This window comes from Trichoderma breve, chromosome 1 (genome assembly GCF_028502605.1).
Source record: "Trichoderma breve strain T069 chromosome 1, whole genome shotgun sequence".
In the NCBI taxonomy this organism is placed as follows: Eukaryota; Fungi; Ascomycota; class Sordariomycetes; order Hypocreales; family Hypocreaceae; genus Trichoderma; species Trichoderma breve.
This window is the reverse complement of record NC_079232.1, coordinates 406,122-423,838: the sequence shown is the minus strand read 5'-3', so window position 1 is coordinate 423,838 and position 17,717 is coordinate 406,122. Positions and strand designations below refer to the sequence as shown.

Below are 17,717 nucleotides of genomic sequence, written 5' to 3'. Positions count from 1 at the left end.
AGCGAAGCATTTGCTATATATGGCAACAATTGAAGTCGAGGGTGCAACTGGTTCGTTCGTACAGTAGGCGGTGGTGTCTTGTACAAGTGCGAGTATGGGAAATGGTTGGCTCTGAAGCACGACATGACAGCGGCAAACGATATGCGATAAGAAAGAAAATACACAGCATTGCTACCTACATACAGTCTAACAGAGGGTACACGTATCAATAAGGAACCGGGCGATTCTCCTTGACCCATAACTTCAGGCCCTCACTGTCAGCCTCCGGCGGCGTAAACCCATTCGTCTTCCAAAGCCTCCTATCCGTCTCCGAAATGTGAAACTCCCAATCATATTTGCCCTTCATCAACGGCTTCAACAGCTCGTTAAACACGTCGCCGGCCTCGCGAATAACTTTATCGTCGTCGGGGTAGTTGTGCGCAACATGGTTGATGGTGAAGCGGATGAAGGGCTTGTCATCGGGACCGCGCCGGACGCCGCCGACGTAGAAACCTTCGTGCGCGACTTTGATGAAGTTGACGACGACGTAAAAGGCTGGCATGCCGACGACGCCGACGTAGAAGTCGGTTATGGCTTTGACGAGGGCATCTTTGGATTCGTCGTCGGCGTAGGTGCTGGGAGGGTGGTAGACGAGCCAGTGGGGCATGATTGCGGTGGTGTCTTGTAGATGCTGCTTGGAGAAGAGTGTAATAATAGTTGCTTTATGATATGATTGATGAAGAGATGTGAGAGGAATGCATTTTACAGGGCATTGACGTGGTTTTTAAGTGTCAAAGAAGCCATCGGGATCAATACGAGAATGGCATGAGGAGAGGCATAGCTGCATCCATCTTGAGCAAGTGAGCGACCGTCCACGTCGTCTGATACTACGAGTATCCAAAAACTTCTAATTTAGGAAAACGACACAGAGCACCAAAGATGCCAGAAATGTCCTCGAAACGGTAATCCCTCTGAAGTGGCGTCGAGTAATACGGCGCTTGTGGGTGTAATTGTAATCGCACCGTCCGCCCGGATTCGCCGGCTGGAGCCCCGGGCCCGGGGATAAGTGGGGTTAACTCCAACAGTTCAAGGCAGTCGGAGGCGCTGAGCTAATTGCTGGACGGTCGTGGAGATGTTGTTTGATTGCTCATCGTGCAGCGGCTGACAAACCGGCGTCTGGACGGACAGACCTGCCTTTGGACGGACAAACCTGCCTCTCAACAACTCGTCTCAACTCGAGATTACTGATCATCATGAGCTGAACATGGCTTCAACGTTTGTTTAGTCGACGGGTGTACCTGTAGATGATGAAATATATATAGACAGCATGAGTATCGTTGATAAATCCAATCAGAATAGCAAAAGCACAGTTAGCAAGTCGGCAGCAAATCATCACAAAATCCACAATTCATCAAGTATTCATCATGTCTTCAAAGCTTGCCTTCATCACTGGTGCGACGGGCTTCATTGGCTCGCAGGTCGTCACATCGGCTCTTCGCGAAGGGTATAACGTGCGTCTAAGCGTGCGGAAGGCTGAGCAGATTGAGAACCTCAAGGACATTTTCCGCGACAATGTCTCAAAGATTGAGTTTGTCGTGGTGCCAGACATCTCCAAGCCTCAGGCATTCGACGATGCTCTGGACAATGTCGAAGTCGTCTTCCACATTGCATCGCCCATGCCCGGAAAGGGAGCCGACCTGCACAAGGACTATCTCGATCCTGCTGTGCGGGGGACGCTCTCTGTGCTGGAGTCTGCCAGAAAGATCCCCAGCATCAAGAAGGTGGTCATTATGGCATCGATCCTAAGCATTGGTCCCCCCGACCTCTTTTTCAACACAGACACTTTTGTCCCAGGTGAGTACAGATCCACCTTCCTACATAGGGCCCAGAGGTTGGCCCAGGGGGTTGAAGCATACAACTGACACAGCAGCAGCAAACACTGGCAAAAGGCACGAGCTTAACATTGAGCAAATGTTTCCTGACGGCAAGGGTGACCACGGCACAATGTACGTGGCCTCCAAGATTCTGGCCCATCAGGCCTCGCAGGACTGGGTCAAGGAGCACAAGCCGGCCTTTAAGCTGGCCACGGTCCACCCGACCTTTGTGCTTGGCCACAGCCAGATTCGCAAGACGGCTGGCGATATCGACGGCATCAATGCCTGGTTCTGGAAGTCGCTGCAGTCTCCGGCACCCCTCTTCCCATCGGTGATTGTTGACGTGCGCGATGTCGCCGACCTGACCATCAAGGCCGCCCAGCCGGACGTCCCAGACGGCATTGAGCTGGTTGCCTCAGGCGCACCAACGACGTGGAAGGACATTGCCGCGTGGGCAAGGAGCACATATCCCGAGCTGGACACGAAGCTGGTGGAGGACGGCCCGGTTCCCTTTAGGGTTGACAACGACGTGCTCGGAATGAAGTGGCGGCCATTGTGGGAGACGCTCAGCGGGCTGATTGACCAGCAGCTGGCGCTACAGAAGGGCAACTAAGTGCCTGAAATTTGTATGTACAGTATTGTAATTGGCATTGGATCCATGAGTGAGCCCAAGGATATGGACTGGTAGATAAAAGGGAGATTGAGCTTGGGGAGAGTCGAGACAACTATGTGCTCAGATTCGATGGGGAACAAGGGATAGATTCGATTAGATGTGCAGATAGCTGAAACTGAAACTCAAGTTGGATTGCAGCCCGTCTAGCCTTTTGCTCGTCTTCCGGCCGCTAATTGGTGAGACAGAGCCGGTCCAATTGATTTGTGGGTTGGTGCAAATGCAGGCAATCAATAGTAAGACAGACCAAGACAAGAAGAAGAGACAGCGAAGAAGATGCGAGCGAGCGAGCGCTAAGCAGCAGCAGCAGCAGTAGCCAATGGGGATCGAGGGTGGCGCAGATGCATCGGCCTGGTGCGACTTTGATGAGTACCAAGGTATCAATGTCGAAATGCTGCAGTTGGTAGTGCAATATGCAATAGTCGGATGCAGGTTTGATAAAAAGGGCTGGAGCTGGATGTTGGATGATGGCTGAATGACGAGTGGAGTGACGAGATTCGGCAGCGGCTGGACGCGTTGATTGGATTGGAGCGGGCCTGCGAGATTTCGGGGCAAGCCGAAGGCCCTGGTCGTTGAATGTGCAGGGAGATGCCCAGGAGGGGATTTTGTCCAGCGGGCAGCACGTCATGCAAGGCGGTTTTTTCTCTCTACATCAATTAAAGTGGCTGAGCGGGTGGCGTGTAAAGTGCCTTGAGAAGAGGGTGCCTTGAAGGTGGAAAAGTTGAGGTTTGCTTGCATCCATCTACATGCACTAGACAGTTCCATGATATATCCTCAACCGTTATCAATCACTATCAATCTCCATCAGTCAGCCATCATCACCTCCGTGTATGAGATGATGACCCCCAATTCGTTTCGCTTCCTTGTGCAAATAAATATAGACACTTGTACAATCCCGGCCTCCACGCGCGTGCTTCGCGCGTCTCCTCTAGCGCATCATGCAATGCACCATCACGCACAGCTCGCAACCTCCCCCTGTCGCGCATCCAAGGCGCATCCCTGGCTCTCACGCATCCCCACGCGTCCATTGGCCTCCCGCCCGCCAATCGTGGCAAAGCACTTTACCCGTCCCGGCAGACGCGTCAAAGTGACTCCGTACAGGATGCACCAGTATGTAGATACAAGATGCATGGCCAGCCGCCCGTGTGTCTCGCCGGCTCGCTTTTATTGTCTTGGGGGGGCGAAATCTGGACGAACGAGATCTGCCCTGCCCTTCCCTCTTCATGTCTCGATGCTCTTCCCTCCCGTCCCATCCCATCCCATCCCCTCCAGTACAAGTACTTACATTCCCCCCTCTGTCTCTGGCATCAAATCACCGGCATCAAATTTGATAGCAGAGCCTCGTTCAACCCCCCTGCTGTAAATCCCCTTCACTCAGCTCCCTCCAGTTCCCAGCTTCATTCTCACCCTCTCCCCCCAACCCCACATTCGAGAAAAGCCCACACAAAATCTGAAATCCCATTAAACTTAAGCGAATCGTCGGTGAGGCGCGTCGCGACGGTACCTCCCTCTTGCCAATTTGCGCACGGGCCTCTTTGTATCTGCGACCACCTTGTGAGCCGTCCGCTACATCTGCCGCCCTCTGCCACCCTTCTGCTAGGCTGGAACGCTAGGCCCCCGTTTGGCCCTGTCTTGCGAGCAACCACTGGGCTTTAGCAGCTTTAGCACCACCTTTAGCACCCAGTAGTGTCAGAGGGTAAAAGTACCCCTCAAGTAGCCCGTAGAGTAGCAAGAGTAGCAGGTACTCCAGGGCCGCCCGCCCAGACGCCTCAAGACATGTACCGGCCGCCCTCTGGCCGCATCGCCCTTCTCACGTCCACATCGCGCTTCTTCAGTGTTTATTAGTACTCCCTCTGTCCCACTTGGGCCTCGCGCTCTTCTCCCCTCCCATCTCTTCCCATTTGCTTTTGTTATTCGCCTCGCTCTCTCTCACACCACGTTCGTTAGTGAATCCTCGCCAAACTCGAGAGAACGCAAACATCATTTGATACCAAAGCAAAGCAAATCATCGCAGTGGCAAAAAAAGATGATGAAAACCGCATTCTACCATTAATTCCAGACCCAAAATTGACTGACCGCTTGCTCCCTTCGTCCTCGGTGAACCAACTGCCATCATCAAATCAACCACATCGTTTCTTCATCTCCCCACCAAAGTATTCAATCAAAGTGGAACCACGGCAACTTGTCGCATCGCATCGCATCGCATCAATCACTCCTGCATTTGTACCGCATCGCATCGCATCGATTCAGTCCTTCGATTAAATCCCTCTGGAGCAATGGCCGCCGTCACCCGCCAGCCCTTTGCTCCCCTTGACGGAGCTCGTCTACAGTCCCTGACCAGCCTAAAGAACAGACAAAACGGTATGCTTTGCATCTTACCCAAGAGGAAAGAAGAATAAGCAGGGACTAATTCTGTCGCAGCCAACGTTTCTCCCAAGCGGAAAGCAGAGTTTCTCGAGATTGATAACTGTGAAAATGTCGATCCCCTGCTCTTTGCAAAACGCTCCAAGGGCGTAAGCTCAGGCACCCCTGCCAAGGATGCCCTCAAGCCCTCCAACTTCTTCCTCACTCCCAAGATCAGCACTCCCGTCGCCAGTGCACGATCTCTCACCAGCCAGAACAAGGCCTCTTCCACGCCTCGTCGCATTCTGAACCCAAAGTCAAATCTGGGCAAGGCCAGTGTCGACAACACGCCCAAGTCCTGCCCGGTAGCTCCCGCGGGCCGCTCGCCAACTCAGGGCAAGCGCTCTAGACTTTTGTCGGGACGGCGTCGCGCCACTCGCCTGGACCCCCCATCATTCGCCCTCGGCGGCTCTTCCGCTCCCTTCTCTCTCGATGCAGCCCTAAAAGGCACCATTGCGGGCTACACCCCTCGGCCATCCGTCAAGAAGCCCGTCGCCTCCAGCCTGCTTGAGCCTGAATCCAAGGCCAGCTGGTTCTTTGACATTCACGAAGACACCCCTGAGCAGGAGATGACCAATCTTCTGCAGCACAGCACCTGCACACTCGACATCTCATCTGATGAGGAGACGGAGCAGCGCGCAAAGCGAGATGGTGCCGAGGGACGTGACAAGGAGAACATTCCTCCTGCAGACGACGTCTCCCAGACTTCAGCCCAGCGTGCTAGCCCGTCGCCCAAGGGTGATGAGATGATTGTTGAGAAGCAGCGAGTTGCGCTAGGTGAGATGAATGCAGCGGATTTCTATGCTGAGGGCTGTGACGAGACATCGGTGATTCTCATCCACGAGGACGAGGAGCCAGAAGCCCCCATCGCCACTATCTCAAACATTCCCTCCAACATCCCCGAGGAGCCGGAAGAGGAAGAGGACGAGGACGAGCTGGAGATTCATGAAGACATTGACGCTCTCATTTCAAGATCCGACGGCACATCATCCAAGGCCGCTGTTCTGCAGCCCATAGAAGGCACAGGCGAAAGCTTTGAGCTTTGGGAAAGCAGCAGCGCCAAGGATGAAGCTGAAAGCGTCGTTGGGAGCCCGTAAATCAGCGGCCCCCATCGATGGCAACCGGATTATAAACGAGGGAATGAGTGTACGTTTTTGTATGTCGGATGAAGAGCGAGCCTTGAGCATTTGTGTTGTTTGCGTTTTGTTATTGTTTTGGTTCGGCCTGTTACCTGTGTCTTTGTCTTGTTTTGTCTCTTATTTTCTTCTCTTCTTCCTTTCCTTTTATTCTCCCTGTGAAAAAGGTTGTGGCTTGGCGCATCAGTTTTGCTTTTCCCGGACTGGGCGGCGTTTCCGGTTCGGTTTGGTACGGAATGGTTATACCAGGAGTTGTTGCTTGATGCGCCGGTTTGCGACTGTACGTGTTAGTAGAGCCTACCAGAGTACAAGAGTATCGTGCACATTTAATCGTATTGTTTGAATGCTACAGACAGTCTCGGTGCCTTATTCTTTGTCCACGTGAAGTAAAGTGCCCGTGAATGAGACTTGATGTGTCTGAGCCCAACCATGGTAGTAAGAGCCCAACCTAACGAGTTGTGCATGACTTTGCCGTACCGATCAAGGAATTGGAAGCTATAGCTGTACCTACTAGGCTAATAGCGGTGGTCAAGCGCTGTGTTGATCGCCCGCCACGCCCATTTTCAGCCACAAATTCTTACAGTGCGGGCGCCCAATCTTATCATGCCATTGATGATGAAAGCTCATGCAGCACAGACGCGGTGCACCTTTTGACTCCTCAAGCCTTTTGCCCGCAGTTTAATGAATTGCCCTGATCAATTCAACACCAACACGCACAATCTCAGTCCTCAATTACAACATCAGCATATTGACATCAATAAGGCATAAGAAGCTTGAGAACAATGTCTTCGATCCACGACCTCGCCGCCGCTGCAGTCGCCGGCACTTCGTCCCCCGCGGCGGGCGATGACAGCACCGAGACCAAGATGAGGGGCGCCTTCATTGTGCTCGAGGGTCTGGACCGGAGCGGCAAGACGACGCAGGTGAAGCTGCTGGAGCAGAGATTTGTGGAGGAGGGGAGGCCGGTCAAGGTGATGAGATTTCCGGGTGAGTTTTTTGAGTTCTTTTTTTTTTTTTGTTTTTATTGAATGAGATTTTTTCTTTTTCGAGCTTTGATGAGATGACATGGCATGACATGATGTTAATGAGGCTTGGGTTATTTTGCTGTGCAGATAGAACGACGCCGATTGGGCAGATGATTGATGGCTATTTGAAGAGCCATGTTGATATGAGTGACCATGCGATTCATTTGCTGTTTAGTGCCAACCGGTGGGAAGCTGCGTAAGTTGTTCTCATCTCTACTTACTGTATAGTGTGATGAAACGCTGAGACAAACGACATTTACATATCAACAGCCAGCAAATCCGGGCCTACCTCGCCGCCGGCATCACCGTCGTCTCGGACCGCTTCTACCACTCCGGCATCGTCTACTCAGCCGCCAAGAAGAACCCGCACCTGCCGCTGTCCTGGGCCCGCGCCCCGGACACTGGGCTGCCGCGGCCAGACGTGGTGCTGTTCCTGGACCTGGACGAAGAGGCCGCGAGGGCGCGGGGCGGCTGGGGCAGCGAGAAGTATGAGAAGGAGGAGATGCAGCGGACGGTGCGGGAGCTGTTTTGGGCGCTGAGCATGGGCGGGAAGGACATCAAGGGGCAGGATTTGTTGCAGCAGCTGGGGGGTATTGAGGGCGCGTCGTGGAGGCAGGATGAGGAGGATATTGTGGTGGTGGATGCGAGTAGGGCGGTGGAGGAGGTGAGTGAGGCTATCTGGAGGAAGGTCAGGGCCAGGGTTGATAGGGTGGAGGCGGGTGAGATGGGCAAGGTGGTGAGGACTGCGTTGTGATGGGATGTGGGATGTGACATGGGCACCACGGTGATGTGATGCTGGCCGGCATTCCCTTTTGTGTGTGTGTGTTTTGTCCAGTCGAGGAGAGCAATTTGCCAACCTCGAGATGTCCACGTTCGAAAGATATGATACGCCTCATTCAAACTTATTACTACCTAGCTTCTATATCAACAACCAGCACAACAACAACTACCTAGCAAGCAATTGAAGTCATCCCAGCACCAAGCAAGCCCCCCTTGTCACCAAACAGCACAACTTCATCCTCGTCTTTTGCAGAATGCAGATATGCATCTCTTTGATAAGGAGAATACCTTGCATCGTCAGCCAATCAAAACTCTGGGTGGTCTAGTTGGTTCATGGCGTTCGACTGTAATGGATAACATCTCATCGAAAAGTCGGCGGTTCGATTCCGTCCCCGGAGATGGTTCTTTTTTTTGGACGTTGTCTTCTAGATTGAGACTCTCATGAATCAGCAATCTATTATATCCTTCAACTCTTTAGTCTTGTTCTACTTCTTTTTGGGTTTTTGAGATTCAATTGCAGAAGGAATGACTGCATTGTTCATATCCTTGCCCTGCCATACACGTCAACCACATGAAATACCCACCCCGAATCTCACTCACAGCAAAATCCCAAAAAAGAGGCCGAAGCCCCATCGCCAAAAATCGTACCAGCAGCCCGCTATCAAATCAACCACCCCATACATTCCCGTATGGTAATAATTACCCAATTAGCACTTCCCGATACAATCCACTACCCGCAAAAACACCGCGTGATTGGTTCCTCTTTTTGTTTATCCCCTGATTGATGTCTTCTACCCGTGTTGTACTTATGGGGTATCAGTTGATAATATTTTGCAGTCTCTCCGGGTGTCGGCGCCTTGCATCGGGTCGGGTCCTTTCTCAAGCTCTGATACGGCGATTTCACGACATGACTAAGCCGAATCAAAGAATTCGTACTGATTTTCGCTCCCCCGGCATTTTTTGGAGGGGAAGAAGGGAAAGCACCGGGTTAGTTTGGGCCTGTGTTAGCGCTCCGATAAGCTAAAACGGGCCATTGCGTTTTCCCTCGGGGGCGGCGTCATACAAGTTTTTTTTCTTCCTCCTTCTCTCTTCTCTTCTCTCTGCGTTTCATTCTCCAAATCGTCTTGTTTGTTTGCCCAATTCGTCAGCTTCGGTTATTTATTTTTTACAAGTATCACACAATGGCTTCAATTGCTTGCTCGCTGCGCGCTGCCCGGCCTGTGGCCATGCGCCTTGCGCCCCGTGCCGCTCCGATGGTTCGGCTGTCGATGCCTGTGAGGAGCTTCACCAGCTCCCGCATGAGTACGTTCTCGTTCTACCTCAAGCTACCTAGAGTAAAGGAACAAAAAATAGCTAATATTGATTCTTTAAGGCCTTGCTCGCAAGTACACAAAGGACCATGAGTGGATCGACCTCTCCGCCGACCGCAAGACGGGCGTCATCGGCGTCTCCGAGTACGCCGCCGAGCAGCTGGGCGACGTCGTCTACGTCGAGCTCCCCCCCGCGGGCGAATGGACCGACCAGGGCGACTCCATCGGCGCCGTCGAGTCCGTCAAGAGCGCCAGCGACATCAACGCCCCCGTGCGCTGCAAGGTCACCCACACAAACGCCCTGCTGGAGGAGAAGCCCGCGACCATCAACCAGGTGCCCGAGGACGACAGCGCTGGCGGCGGCTGGATCGTCAAGGTCGAGGTTGATGAGGAGGGCGCGAAGCAGTTTGACGAGCTGATGGACGCTGAGGCGTACAAGGAGTTTACTGCCGAGTAAATTTTGGTGGGGAGGATGAAAGGGAATAGCTGCGGGTAAAAGATTAGACGAAGCTTGGTTCTTTTTTGGCGATGGGCTTCGAATTGTGGGGGAGAATGGGGTGTTTTTTTCTTGGAAATGAGAGGGGGGAAAGAAAAAGAGACTACTTCTTCTTTTCTTTCTTAATTCTTCTTCATTGAAAATGAGGGGGTGGGAATTTCTTGCATGGCGTAGAAACAGTTCAACCTGACCAAGGGGAGGAGGGTGAATGGATGGTTTTTTGGGTTCTTTTAACATTAGGGAAACTTGGTCGCATTTCGTGTACCATATAGGTAACATATAACATACAAAGTGGGTGGGCTCATACGATATCTTCCTTTTTTACATTCAGATGAGGGTATACATTTTTGGTTTGCTAGGCCGGCCTCTCAGCGGGCGTCAAATATCAAGAGCTATGACGATGCAGTTTTCCTCTCCTCTCTTTTTGTTTTCCCTTCCCGTGTTGTTGTTGTACAGCAGTCATTCTTCATTTCATTCATTCCAATCATTGAGGTGGCGGTGGTGCCGGCTTGTTCTTGTTGATGTCGTCCAGGATCTTGTTTGCGCCCCGGCTCACCAGATCGGCCGCCATCTTTGCTCCAAACTCATCGGCTTGCTCCGCCGTGGTGATGGGCTCGACCGCCTCGCCATCGACGCCCTCTGTGCCCTGGACCGACACGACCGTGGCCCGTAGCCTCAGCTGTCCCGGTTCAACCCACTTGGTCTCGACGCCAATCGGAACGCTGCACCCGCCCTCGAGGGCTCGCATCAGGCTCCTCTCGGCTACGGTTGCCAGACGGGCGTTCTTGTCCTCGATCATCTTGAGCGCAGCCAGCACCTTGTCGTCGCCGGCTCGGCACTCGATGCCCAGCGCGCCCTGTCCGACAGCGTGCAGGATGCCGCCGTTGTCCGACTCGAGGAACTGTGAGATGTGAGCGTCCAGCTGCATGCGCTGCAGGCCGGCCGCCGCCAGGATGATGCCCGTGAGCTCCGGGTCCTCCTCCAGCTTCCTCAGCCGGGTCTGGATGTTGCCGCGGTGGTCCTTGAACTTGAGAGAGGGATATCGTCGGGCGAGCTGGGCGATTCTCCGCACGCTGCTGGTGCCAATGATACTTCCTTCAGGCAGGTCGGCGAGCGTCTTCCAGCCGTGCTTGTCGACGAGCTCCTTCTTCAGCACCAGCGTATCCCGAGGATCTTCTCGCTTAGTGACGCAGCCCAGCACGAGGCCCTCGGGCAAGGTCGTGGGCATGTCCTTTAGCGAATGGACGATGATGTCGAGCTCGTTTGCCTCGAGCCTGTCCTCCAGCTGCGTCGTCCAAAGCCCCTTGCCGCCAAAGTTGTACAGCGCAGTGTTCTGGTCGCGATCGCCCGTCGTCGTCATGCCGGAGATGGGGAACGAATACGCAGGCAGCACGGATTGCAGCGCCGCCACGACAATGTCTGCCTGGGCCAGGGCCAGAGGCGAGTTTCGCGTGCCGACCCTGATGGTCGTGGGACCCTGTGCGAGGGCTGGTGGTTGTTCGTCGGCCATTTTTGGGAGGGAACTTTTGCTTTGCTTGAGGATGGTGATGACGGAGATTTTCTGGAGAATGGGGTGGTTCGAGAAGAGTTGGAAACTTCCGAATGCCGGTGGAGGGGTAGTCAGCAGTTTTGGCGGGGCATTGATACTGTGTCAACGGTGCGTGTTTTGCAGTCTTTACAGTACGAATTGTACACAATTACTGTATGCTGCAGGGTAAGTTCATATACACAGCTTCCAAGCATTGACGAAACATAGCACCAGCTATATACTTGAGTAGATGGATCAATTGTTTGCGATAGAGGCTATTGCTTCATATCGGTGGATTGCCTGTCCGTTTCTATTCTTACATTACTAGAGTACAAGTGTAACGTCTCTCTATCTCAAAATACCATAGTCAACGCAGATCTTCTATGCTACCTGTATAGATGCAATAATTCCCGGCTTGACAGCACTATTACCTGAAGTTATGAGATGGTTTGCTCATCACCACGAGTTTCACAATCCATAAGAGGATCATTACACAATAGTTGAATGTTTGTTCTCAACAAATGGCGTGTTGTGATGAATGAAGGGATGAAAATAGAATGGAAAGGACAAAAGAGCCGAGCTGTGGTCACAGCCATAGCTTGTTCTCAACACTAAAAGTTAATCCCCCTTTGATCTCCATACTCTGTAATACCTGCTGAGATCTCAGTGCCATCTACAGACGATGCATTGAGACGAGATGAATTGTAAGAAGGGATATTTCTACCAGGTAATAGATATATAAAGCTGTAATGGGTCGAGAGTCATCATCATCGGCAGTACGGCTGCAGTTGTTCCTTATTCATTCATCTGTGAAATCATCGCAATACTCATCATATCGACCAACCCAAGCACTTTGACATATACTCACAATGAAGCTGGCTCTCACTCTCATCACCTTGGTCGGACTGGCCGCCTCCAATCCCAGACCTCAACTTCCAACCCCTGACATGCCTCCTCCGCCTCTCTCTTCTCACGCTCCTCCCCCAGAGACAGACGATGATCCCAAGCCTCCGCCTACAACTTCAACAACCACTTCGACTACCAAGGGCGGTCCGCCTCCAGAGCCGACCAAGGCGCCGCCCACCCCAGACGGGCCCATCTGCGAATGCGGCTACACGTACTGCGCATCTGTGCTGATGGGCATGAGTAAGCCACCCTGACAAGATCATCATTGGATGAAGCTCATTTCTCTGTAGAAAAGCCGTGGTCTCAGAAGCAGCTGGGCGAGGCATACTGCGACACGCCCAACGCCAGCTGCGACAACAACGTGCCGGCCACCAACATCACGTCTGCCCTCTACATCTGCCTCTGCGACGATCCTGACCAAGAGGTTGGCTCGCATTTGGATCTTGTTTGTGGGTGTGACAAGTGTTTGAACATTGGGCCTGACTTTCGTGGCCGCTGCGAGACTCCGTGCCACGCTGGGAACTGCCAGATGCAGATGCAGCTGCAGTGAGGGACGGGATGTTTGATGATGATTTTTGCGTTAATGTTTTGGGTGCTTGAAGCGGACCTTGGCCTTTACAGATTGACGACTACATGATTTTGCATGTAGATGCGCAGGTCCGCTAAAGATGTTGAATGCTTTGATGAGTGCATGTCTGGTGGTTTACCAGGTGCTTAGAACTGCAACCTGGATAATAATACTGTAATGTTAGTCGGACCTAATAACACTCCTTTGTAATCTCTGCGAATCAAGAATCATGCAATTAATATTCGTCATCATACCTTGGACCTCGGATTCTCCAATCTTCCCACCGGCAAAATCCTCTCCTCTTTTATCCTCCCTCATCCCGCCCAAATCCCCCCAGCTTCCTCAGCTCATCCCACGCCCTGCCACCTGGAAATAAGCTCGTATGTACGCTCGGCTGCATCGGATCCCGTCGATTTGCAACCACAAACTCGACTTCCCTCGACACCCTCAGCGCTGTCACCATGCACCGTTTCTTCCCAATCCGGCCTCCCGTTCGCGCGTGAAATGCACTCGCCCTTCCCCAGCTTTTAGCGCCGATAGGTCCCCCGCAGTGGGGGATTTTAGCGGCCCCGTCCCAGGCAGAGCAGCTCCCTAAACTCCCCTAACTCCCCCAATCGATGCCCCCCAAACCCCCCAAGGTCCCCTCACGCCCCTGTAACAGCAGGCGGCTGCCCCCCTGTAGGCTTCGGGAAAAATCTTGGAGAGACCCCCTGGAACCCCGCACCTGATGGTTTCTGCCATGGACGGATCATGGATGTTAGTGGTAACGTCAGAAAAGAGAAGGTCCGTGGAGCTCGAGATCGGCCAAGGTACATGTTCGGCCGGTGCAATACAGCCCGTGAAGCTCGTATCGCGCGAGTACTCGAGGCTGGAGATGCTCCGTCATGTCACCATTGTTGTTGTTTCTGGTGATTTTTAGCCGCTGTTACGTACCAGGTCGTGCGACTTGGAGTCGGCTTGGGCGGGGTTTTTACATGTGCATGTGCGGTTCTTGGATGGCCAGCCTAAAGGCCACTTCTCCTCATGCGCGCCTTGTCGGATCATCTTTTTTCTTTTTACCTCTTCCAAATAACTCGTCTGGCTGTTTCGTGAATAGCTTCTGCTTGTGCGGAACCTACGGAGCGCTTCTGGTTGCTGCTCGCTGCTCGCATGGGCTCTGGTAGCTGCTGTTCGCATTATCAAGGCGTCAGCCCATGTGAACCCGTATAATTGAATCGACCTGGTAAGAGGTTTTTTCATGGGAAATAATTGCCTCTGTTTCTAACCAACGCGCCCAGCTAGATTTTGAACCTAGATAAACTCGTGTGTGCTGTGTGGAAATCGCCTCAGATGAGGGTCGCTTCGTGATGGCGTCCTCTTTGCTTCGCCCCCTAGCCACCGAGCTCTACTTGTCGCCATCCACTGCCTCTTCGTCGCGGTTTCTGCGCTCTCGAATCCAAAGTGAGTTTCTGTCTGATCTATGCGTGAATTATAGCTCTGCGCAATATTTACTAATATTCGACTCTGCGCATAGATGTTAGGCCACTGCTAAACTGCCGCCGTCAATGGCATGCCTCTGCCGGGGTTACACGACAGAATGCTATTGTCGCTGCGGCCCCCAAGTCTCTGGCGCTGGTTCGCCATGAGTCTCCGGTCGCACGAGCGCCCGTCCTACTGCCAAAGCTGTATTCGACGGAAGCCGCTGCTCCTGTGCCACCAACGACGCCCTACAGTCAGCTCACCGTGGGTGTGCCGAGGGAAACCTTTCCGGGAGAGCGTCGAGTCGCATTGACTCCGACCAATGTGGCTCTCCTGCTTAAAAAGGGTTACTCCAAGGTCCTGGTTGAGCGAGGAGCCGGTGCTGAAGCTGATTTCCTGGATGATGCATATGAAAAAGCTGGCGCTACCCTTGTCGACTCCGCGAAGGGCATCTGGTCTGCTGCCGATATCGTGCTCAAAGTTCGTGGACCGTCCGACGCCGAAGTTGAAGCCATCAAAGAAAATCAGACAATCTATTCGTTTCTTCAACCTGGTCAGAACAAAGATCTCGTCGCAAAGATTGCTGCTAGAAAGGCGACTTACTTTGCCATGGAAATGGTCCCTCGTATCTCACGTGCTCAAGTCTTTGATGCCCTTAGCAGCATGGCAAACATTGCCGGCTACAAGGCTGTCTTGGAAGCGTCCAATGTGTTTGGCAGATTCCTCACTGGCCAAGTCACGGCTGCTGGCAAGATCCCGCCGTGCAAAGTCTTGGTCATTGGAGCTGGTGTAGCTGGTCTCAGCGCAATTGCAACTGCTCGTCGCATGGGCGCCATTGTCCGCGGATTCGACACTCGTCCTGCTGTTAGAGAGCAGATTGAATCTCTCGGCGCGGAATTCATCGAGGTTGACATGCAAGAGGATGGCTCTGGTGCCGGAGGCTATGCTAAGGAGATGAGCAAAGAGTTCATCGAAGCCGAAATGAGACTCTTCAAGGAACAAGCCAAGGAGGTGGACATCATCATCACTACAGCCCTGATTCCCGGAAAGCCTGCCCCAAAGCTGATTAAAATGGACATGCTCGAAGTTATGAAACCCGGAAGCGTTATTGTAGATCTCGCTGCCGAGGCTGGTGGTAACTGTGAGGCCACCAAAGCCGGCAAGATGATTACACACAACGACGTCAAGGTTATTGGTATGTGGTGATCGAACTTTTATTACTAAGTTGTAGCATGTCATGGATGTTAACATAGACTGCAGGATACACTGATCTTCCGTCTCGTCTGCCCACCCAATCGTCCACCCTCTACTCGAACAACATCACCAAGCTCTTGCTGTCAATGGCACCCAAGGACAAGGAGTTTGGAATTGACCTGTCCGACGAGGTTGTCCGAGGCGCCATTGTCATGCAAAAAGGAGAGATTCTTCCGCCTGCCCCCCGTCCAGCTCCTCCTCCAGCACCGGCTAAGCCTGCAGCTGCAGTCGTGGTTGAACCCGTAGAGCTCACCCCCTGGCAGAAAAAGACTCGAGAAGTGGCCACTGTGACTGCTGGAATGACAGGCGTTTTGGCCCTTGGAAAGTTTACTGGTCCTCTGTTCATGTCTAACGCCTTTACATTTGCCCTGGCTAGTCTCATCGGTTATCGTGTTGTTTGGGGCGTGGCACCGGCGCTGCACTCTCCTTTGATGAGCGTAACGAATGCGATTTCTGGCATGGTCGGTGTTGGTGGTCTCTTCATCCTTGGTGGAGGTTTTTTGCCCGAGACCATTCCTCAATCATTGGGAGCCCTCAGCGTATTGCTTGCTTTTGTCAACGTTGGTGGTGGTTTCGTCATCACCAAGCGAATGCTCGACATGTTTAAGCGTAAGTTCTTCGCTCTTAGTATCGTGGTTTATAGATAGAGGCTAACTGAGCACAGGCAAGACTGATCCTCCTGAGTACCCCTGGCTTTACGCTGTCCCGGCTGCCTTATTTGGTGGTGGCTACATTGCCGCCTTGTCTACCGGAGCTGCTGGCCTCGTCCAGGCTGGATATCTCATCAGTTCTGTTCTCTGCATTGGATCTCTCTCAGGTTTGGCTTCTCAATCAACCGCTCGAATGGGTAACATGCTAGGTATTCTCGGCGTGGGCTCCGGTGTGTTGGCTAGTCTGGCTGCCGTGGGATTCTCCCCGGAGGTCTTGACACAATTCACCGGACTTGCTGCTGTTGGAGCCATTGCTGGTGAGTAGTTTCAAAATTCTAACTTCTCACAACGTGATTACTGACAATGCTCTAGGTATGTTGATTGGAAGACGAATTACTCCTACTGATCTGCCTCAAACTGTCGCCGCTTTACACTCCGTTGTCGGTTTGGCTGCCGTGCTAACCAGCATTGGAAGTGTCATGGCGGACGTGTCTGATCTTTCGACTTTGCACATGGTCTCTGCCTACCTTGGTGTTCTAATCGGTGGTGTAACATTCACTGGGTCCATTGTTGCGTTCCTCAAGCTGGCGGGCCGCATGGGTTCTCGACCAAAGATTCTCCCTGGCCGACACATTATCAACTCTGGATTGCTGGCAACCAATGCTGCCACTATGGGTGCTTTTCTCACCATGGCCCCCGGTGCTCCCATGATTGCCGCTGGAGCACTGGCAGCCAATACGGTTCTGAGTTTCATTAAGGGATACACGACAACCGCTGCAATTGGAGGCGCTGACATGCCTGTTGTCATCACCGTGTTGAACGCCTACAGTGGCTTTGCCTTGGTAGCAGAAGGATTCATGTTGGACAACCCTCTTTTAACCTCTGTGGGAGCCTTGATAGGTGTCTCTGGTTCTATTCTATCGTACATCATGTGCGTTGCGATGAACCGGTCTTTGACCAACGTCTTGTTCGGAGGCTTGTCATCGCCAACGACGGCCCTAGAGTACAAACCAGAAGGCCAAGCAACCGAAACGTCCGTGGAAGACGTCGCGGAACAGCTGGTCAATGCCGAATCCGTCATCATAATTGTAGGATACGGAATGGCTGTTGCAAAGGCACAGTATGCGCTCTCAAGCATTGTCCAATCGCTTCGATCCAAGGGCATCACTGTGCGCTTCGCCATCCACCCCGTTGCTGGCCGCATGCCTGGGCAGTGCAACGTTCTTCTTGCGGAAGCGAGTGTCCCGTATGACATTGTCCTGGAAATGGACGAGATCAACGACGACTTTCCGGAAACCGACTTGGCCCTTGTGATTGGTGCCAATGACACGGTCAATCCGATTGCTATGGAAAAGGGCAGCTCCATTGAGGGAATGCCTGTTTTGCATGCCTGGAAGGCTAAGCAGGTTGTGGTGATGAAGAGAAGCTTGGCGAGTGGCTACGGTAAGTTGATCTCTGTGTTTTATTCCCGGTTTAATCTGGACTGGTACTGATAAGCGATAAATAGCTGATGTGCCGAACCCAATGTTCTACATGCCCAACACCAAGATGTTGTTTGGCGATGCCAAGGTTTCCTGCGATGGTAAGTCATTTAGTAACACCTGTGTGGCTCGAATTTGCTGACAATCTCGACAGCAATTAAATCAGCCGTAGAAGGGAAGCTGTAGAGTGGGTGTGTGA

The 17,717-nt window shown here is 52.7% G+C and overlaps 8 protein-coding genes across 8 annotated transcripts; 6 read left to right on the top strand and 2 right to left on the bottom strand.

The window, feature by feature from the left end:
- Positions 1–205: 205 nt before the first annotated feature.
- T069G_00150 (putative oxalocrotonate tautomerase enzyme domain-containing protein) lies at positions 206–646 on the bottom strand (the record flags this gene model as incomplete). Its single annotated transcript, XM_056167360.1, has 1 exon — positions 206–646. The coding sequence occupies one exon, from the start codon at positions 644–646 to the stop codon at positions 206–208; it is 441 nt and encodes a 146-aa protein (XP_056032676.1).
- A 757-nt stretch (positions 647–1,403) lies between these two features.
- Positions 1,404–2,466, top strand: T069G_00149 (3-beta hydroxysteroid dehydrogenase/isomerase family domain-containing protein; the record flags this gene model as incomplete). Its single annotated transcript, XM_056167359.1, has 2 exons — positions 1,404–1,833; positions 1,913–2,466. 2 exons carry the CDS (start codon positions 1,404–1,406, stop codon positions 2,464–2,466), a joined length of 984 nt encoding a protein of 327 aa, XP_056032675.1.
- Positions 2,467–4,799: 2,333 nt separating this feature from the next.
- On the top strand, positions 4,800–6,023 carry T069G_00148 (uncharacterized protein; the record flags this gene model as incomplete). The annotated part of the gene is made up of 2 exons (XM_056167358.1): positions 4,800–4,884; positions 4,945–6,023. 2 exons carry the CDS (start codon positions 4,800–4,802, stop codon positions 6,021–6,023), a joined length of 1,164 nt encoding a protein of 387 aa, XP_056032674.1.
- Positions 6,024–6,844: 821 nt separating this feature from the next.
- On the top strand, positions 6,845–7,841 carry T069G_00147 (thymidylate kinase domain-containing protein; the record flags this gene model as incomplete). Its single annotated transcript, XM_056167357.1, has 3 exons — positions 6,845–7,049; positions 7,175–7,283; positions 7,358–7,841. 3 exons carry the CDS (start codon positions 6,845–6,847, stop codon positions 7,839–7,841), a joined length of 798 nt encoding a protein of 265 aa, XP_056032673.1.
- Positions 7,842–9,048: 1,207 nt separating this feature from the next.
- Positions 9,049–9,634, top strand: T069G_00146 (glycine cleavage h-protein domain-containing protein; the record flags this gene model as incomplete). Its single annotated transcript, XM_056167356.1, has 2 exons — positions 9,049–9,169; positions 9,240–9,634. The coding sequence occupies 2 exons, from the start codon at positions 9,049–9,051 to the stop codon at positions 9,632–9,634; spliced, it is 516 nt and encodes a 171-aa protein (XP_056032672.1).
- A 523-nt stretch (positions 9,635–10,157) lies between these two features.
- Positions 10,158–11,183, bottom strand: T069G_00145 (porphobilinogen deaminase, dipyromethane cofactor binding domain-containing protein; the record flags this gene model as incomplete). The annotated part of the gene is made up of 1 exon (XM_056167355.1): positions 10,158–11,183. The coding sequence occupies one exon, from the start codon at positions 11,181–11,183 to the stop codon at positions 10,158–10,160; it is 1,026 nt and encodes a 341-aa protein (XP_056032671.1).
- An 887-nt stretch (positions 11,184–12,070) lies between these two features.
- T069G_00144 (uncharacterized protein) lies at positions 12,071–12,657 on the top strand (the record flags this gene model as incomplete). Its single annotated transcript, XM_056167354.1, has 2 exons — positions 12,071–12,347; positions 12,398–12,657. The coding sequence occupies 2 exons, from the start codon at positions 12,071–12,073 to the stop codon at positions 12,655–12,657; spliced, it is 537 nt and encodes a 178-aa protein (XP_056032670.1).
- A 1,364-nt stretch (positions 12,658–14,021) lies between these two features.
- Positions 14,022–17,704, top strand: T069G_00143 (NAD(P) transhydrogenase beta subunit domain-containing protein; the record flags this gene model as incomplete). The annotated part of the gene is made up of 7 exons (XM_056167353.1): positions 14,022–14,115; positions 14,189–15,328; positions 15,394–15,996; positions 16,052–16,354; positions 16,410–17,480; positions 17,545–17,619; positions 17,673–17,704. The coding sequence occupies 7 exons, from the start codon at positions 14,022–14,024 to the stop codon at positions 17,702–17,704; spliced, it is 3,318 nt and encodes a 1,105-aa protein (XP_056032669.1).
- Between the last annotated feature and the right edge of the window lie 13 nt (positions 17,705–17,717).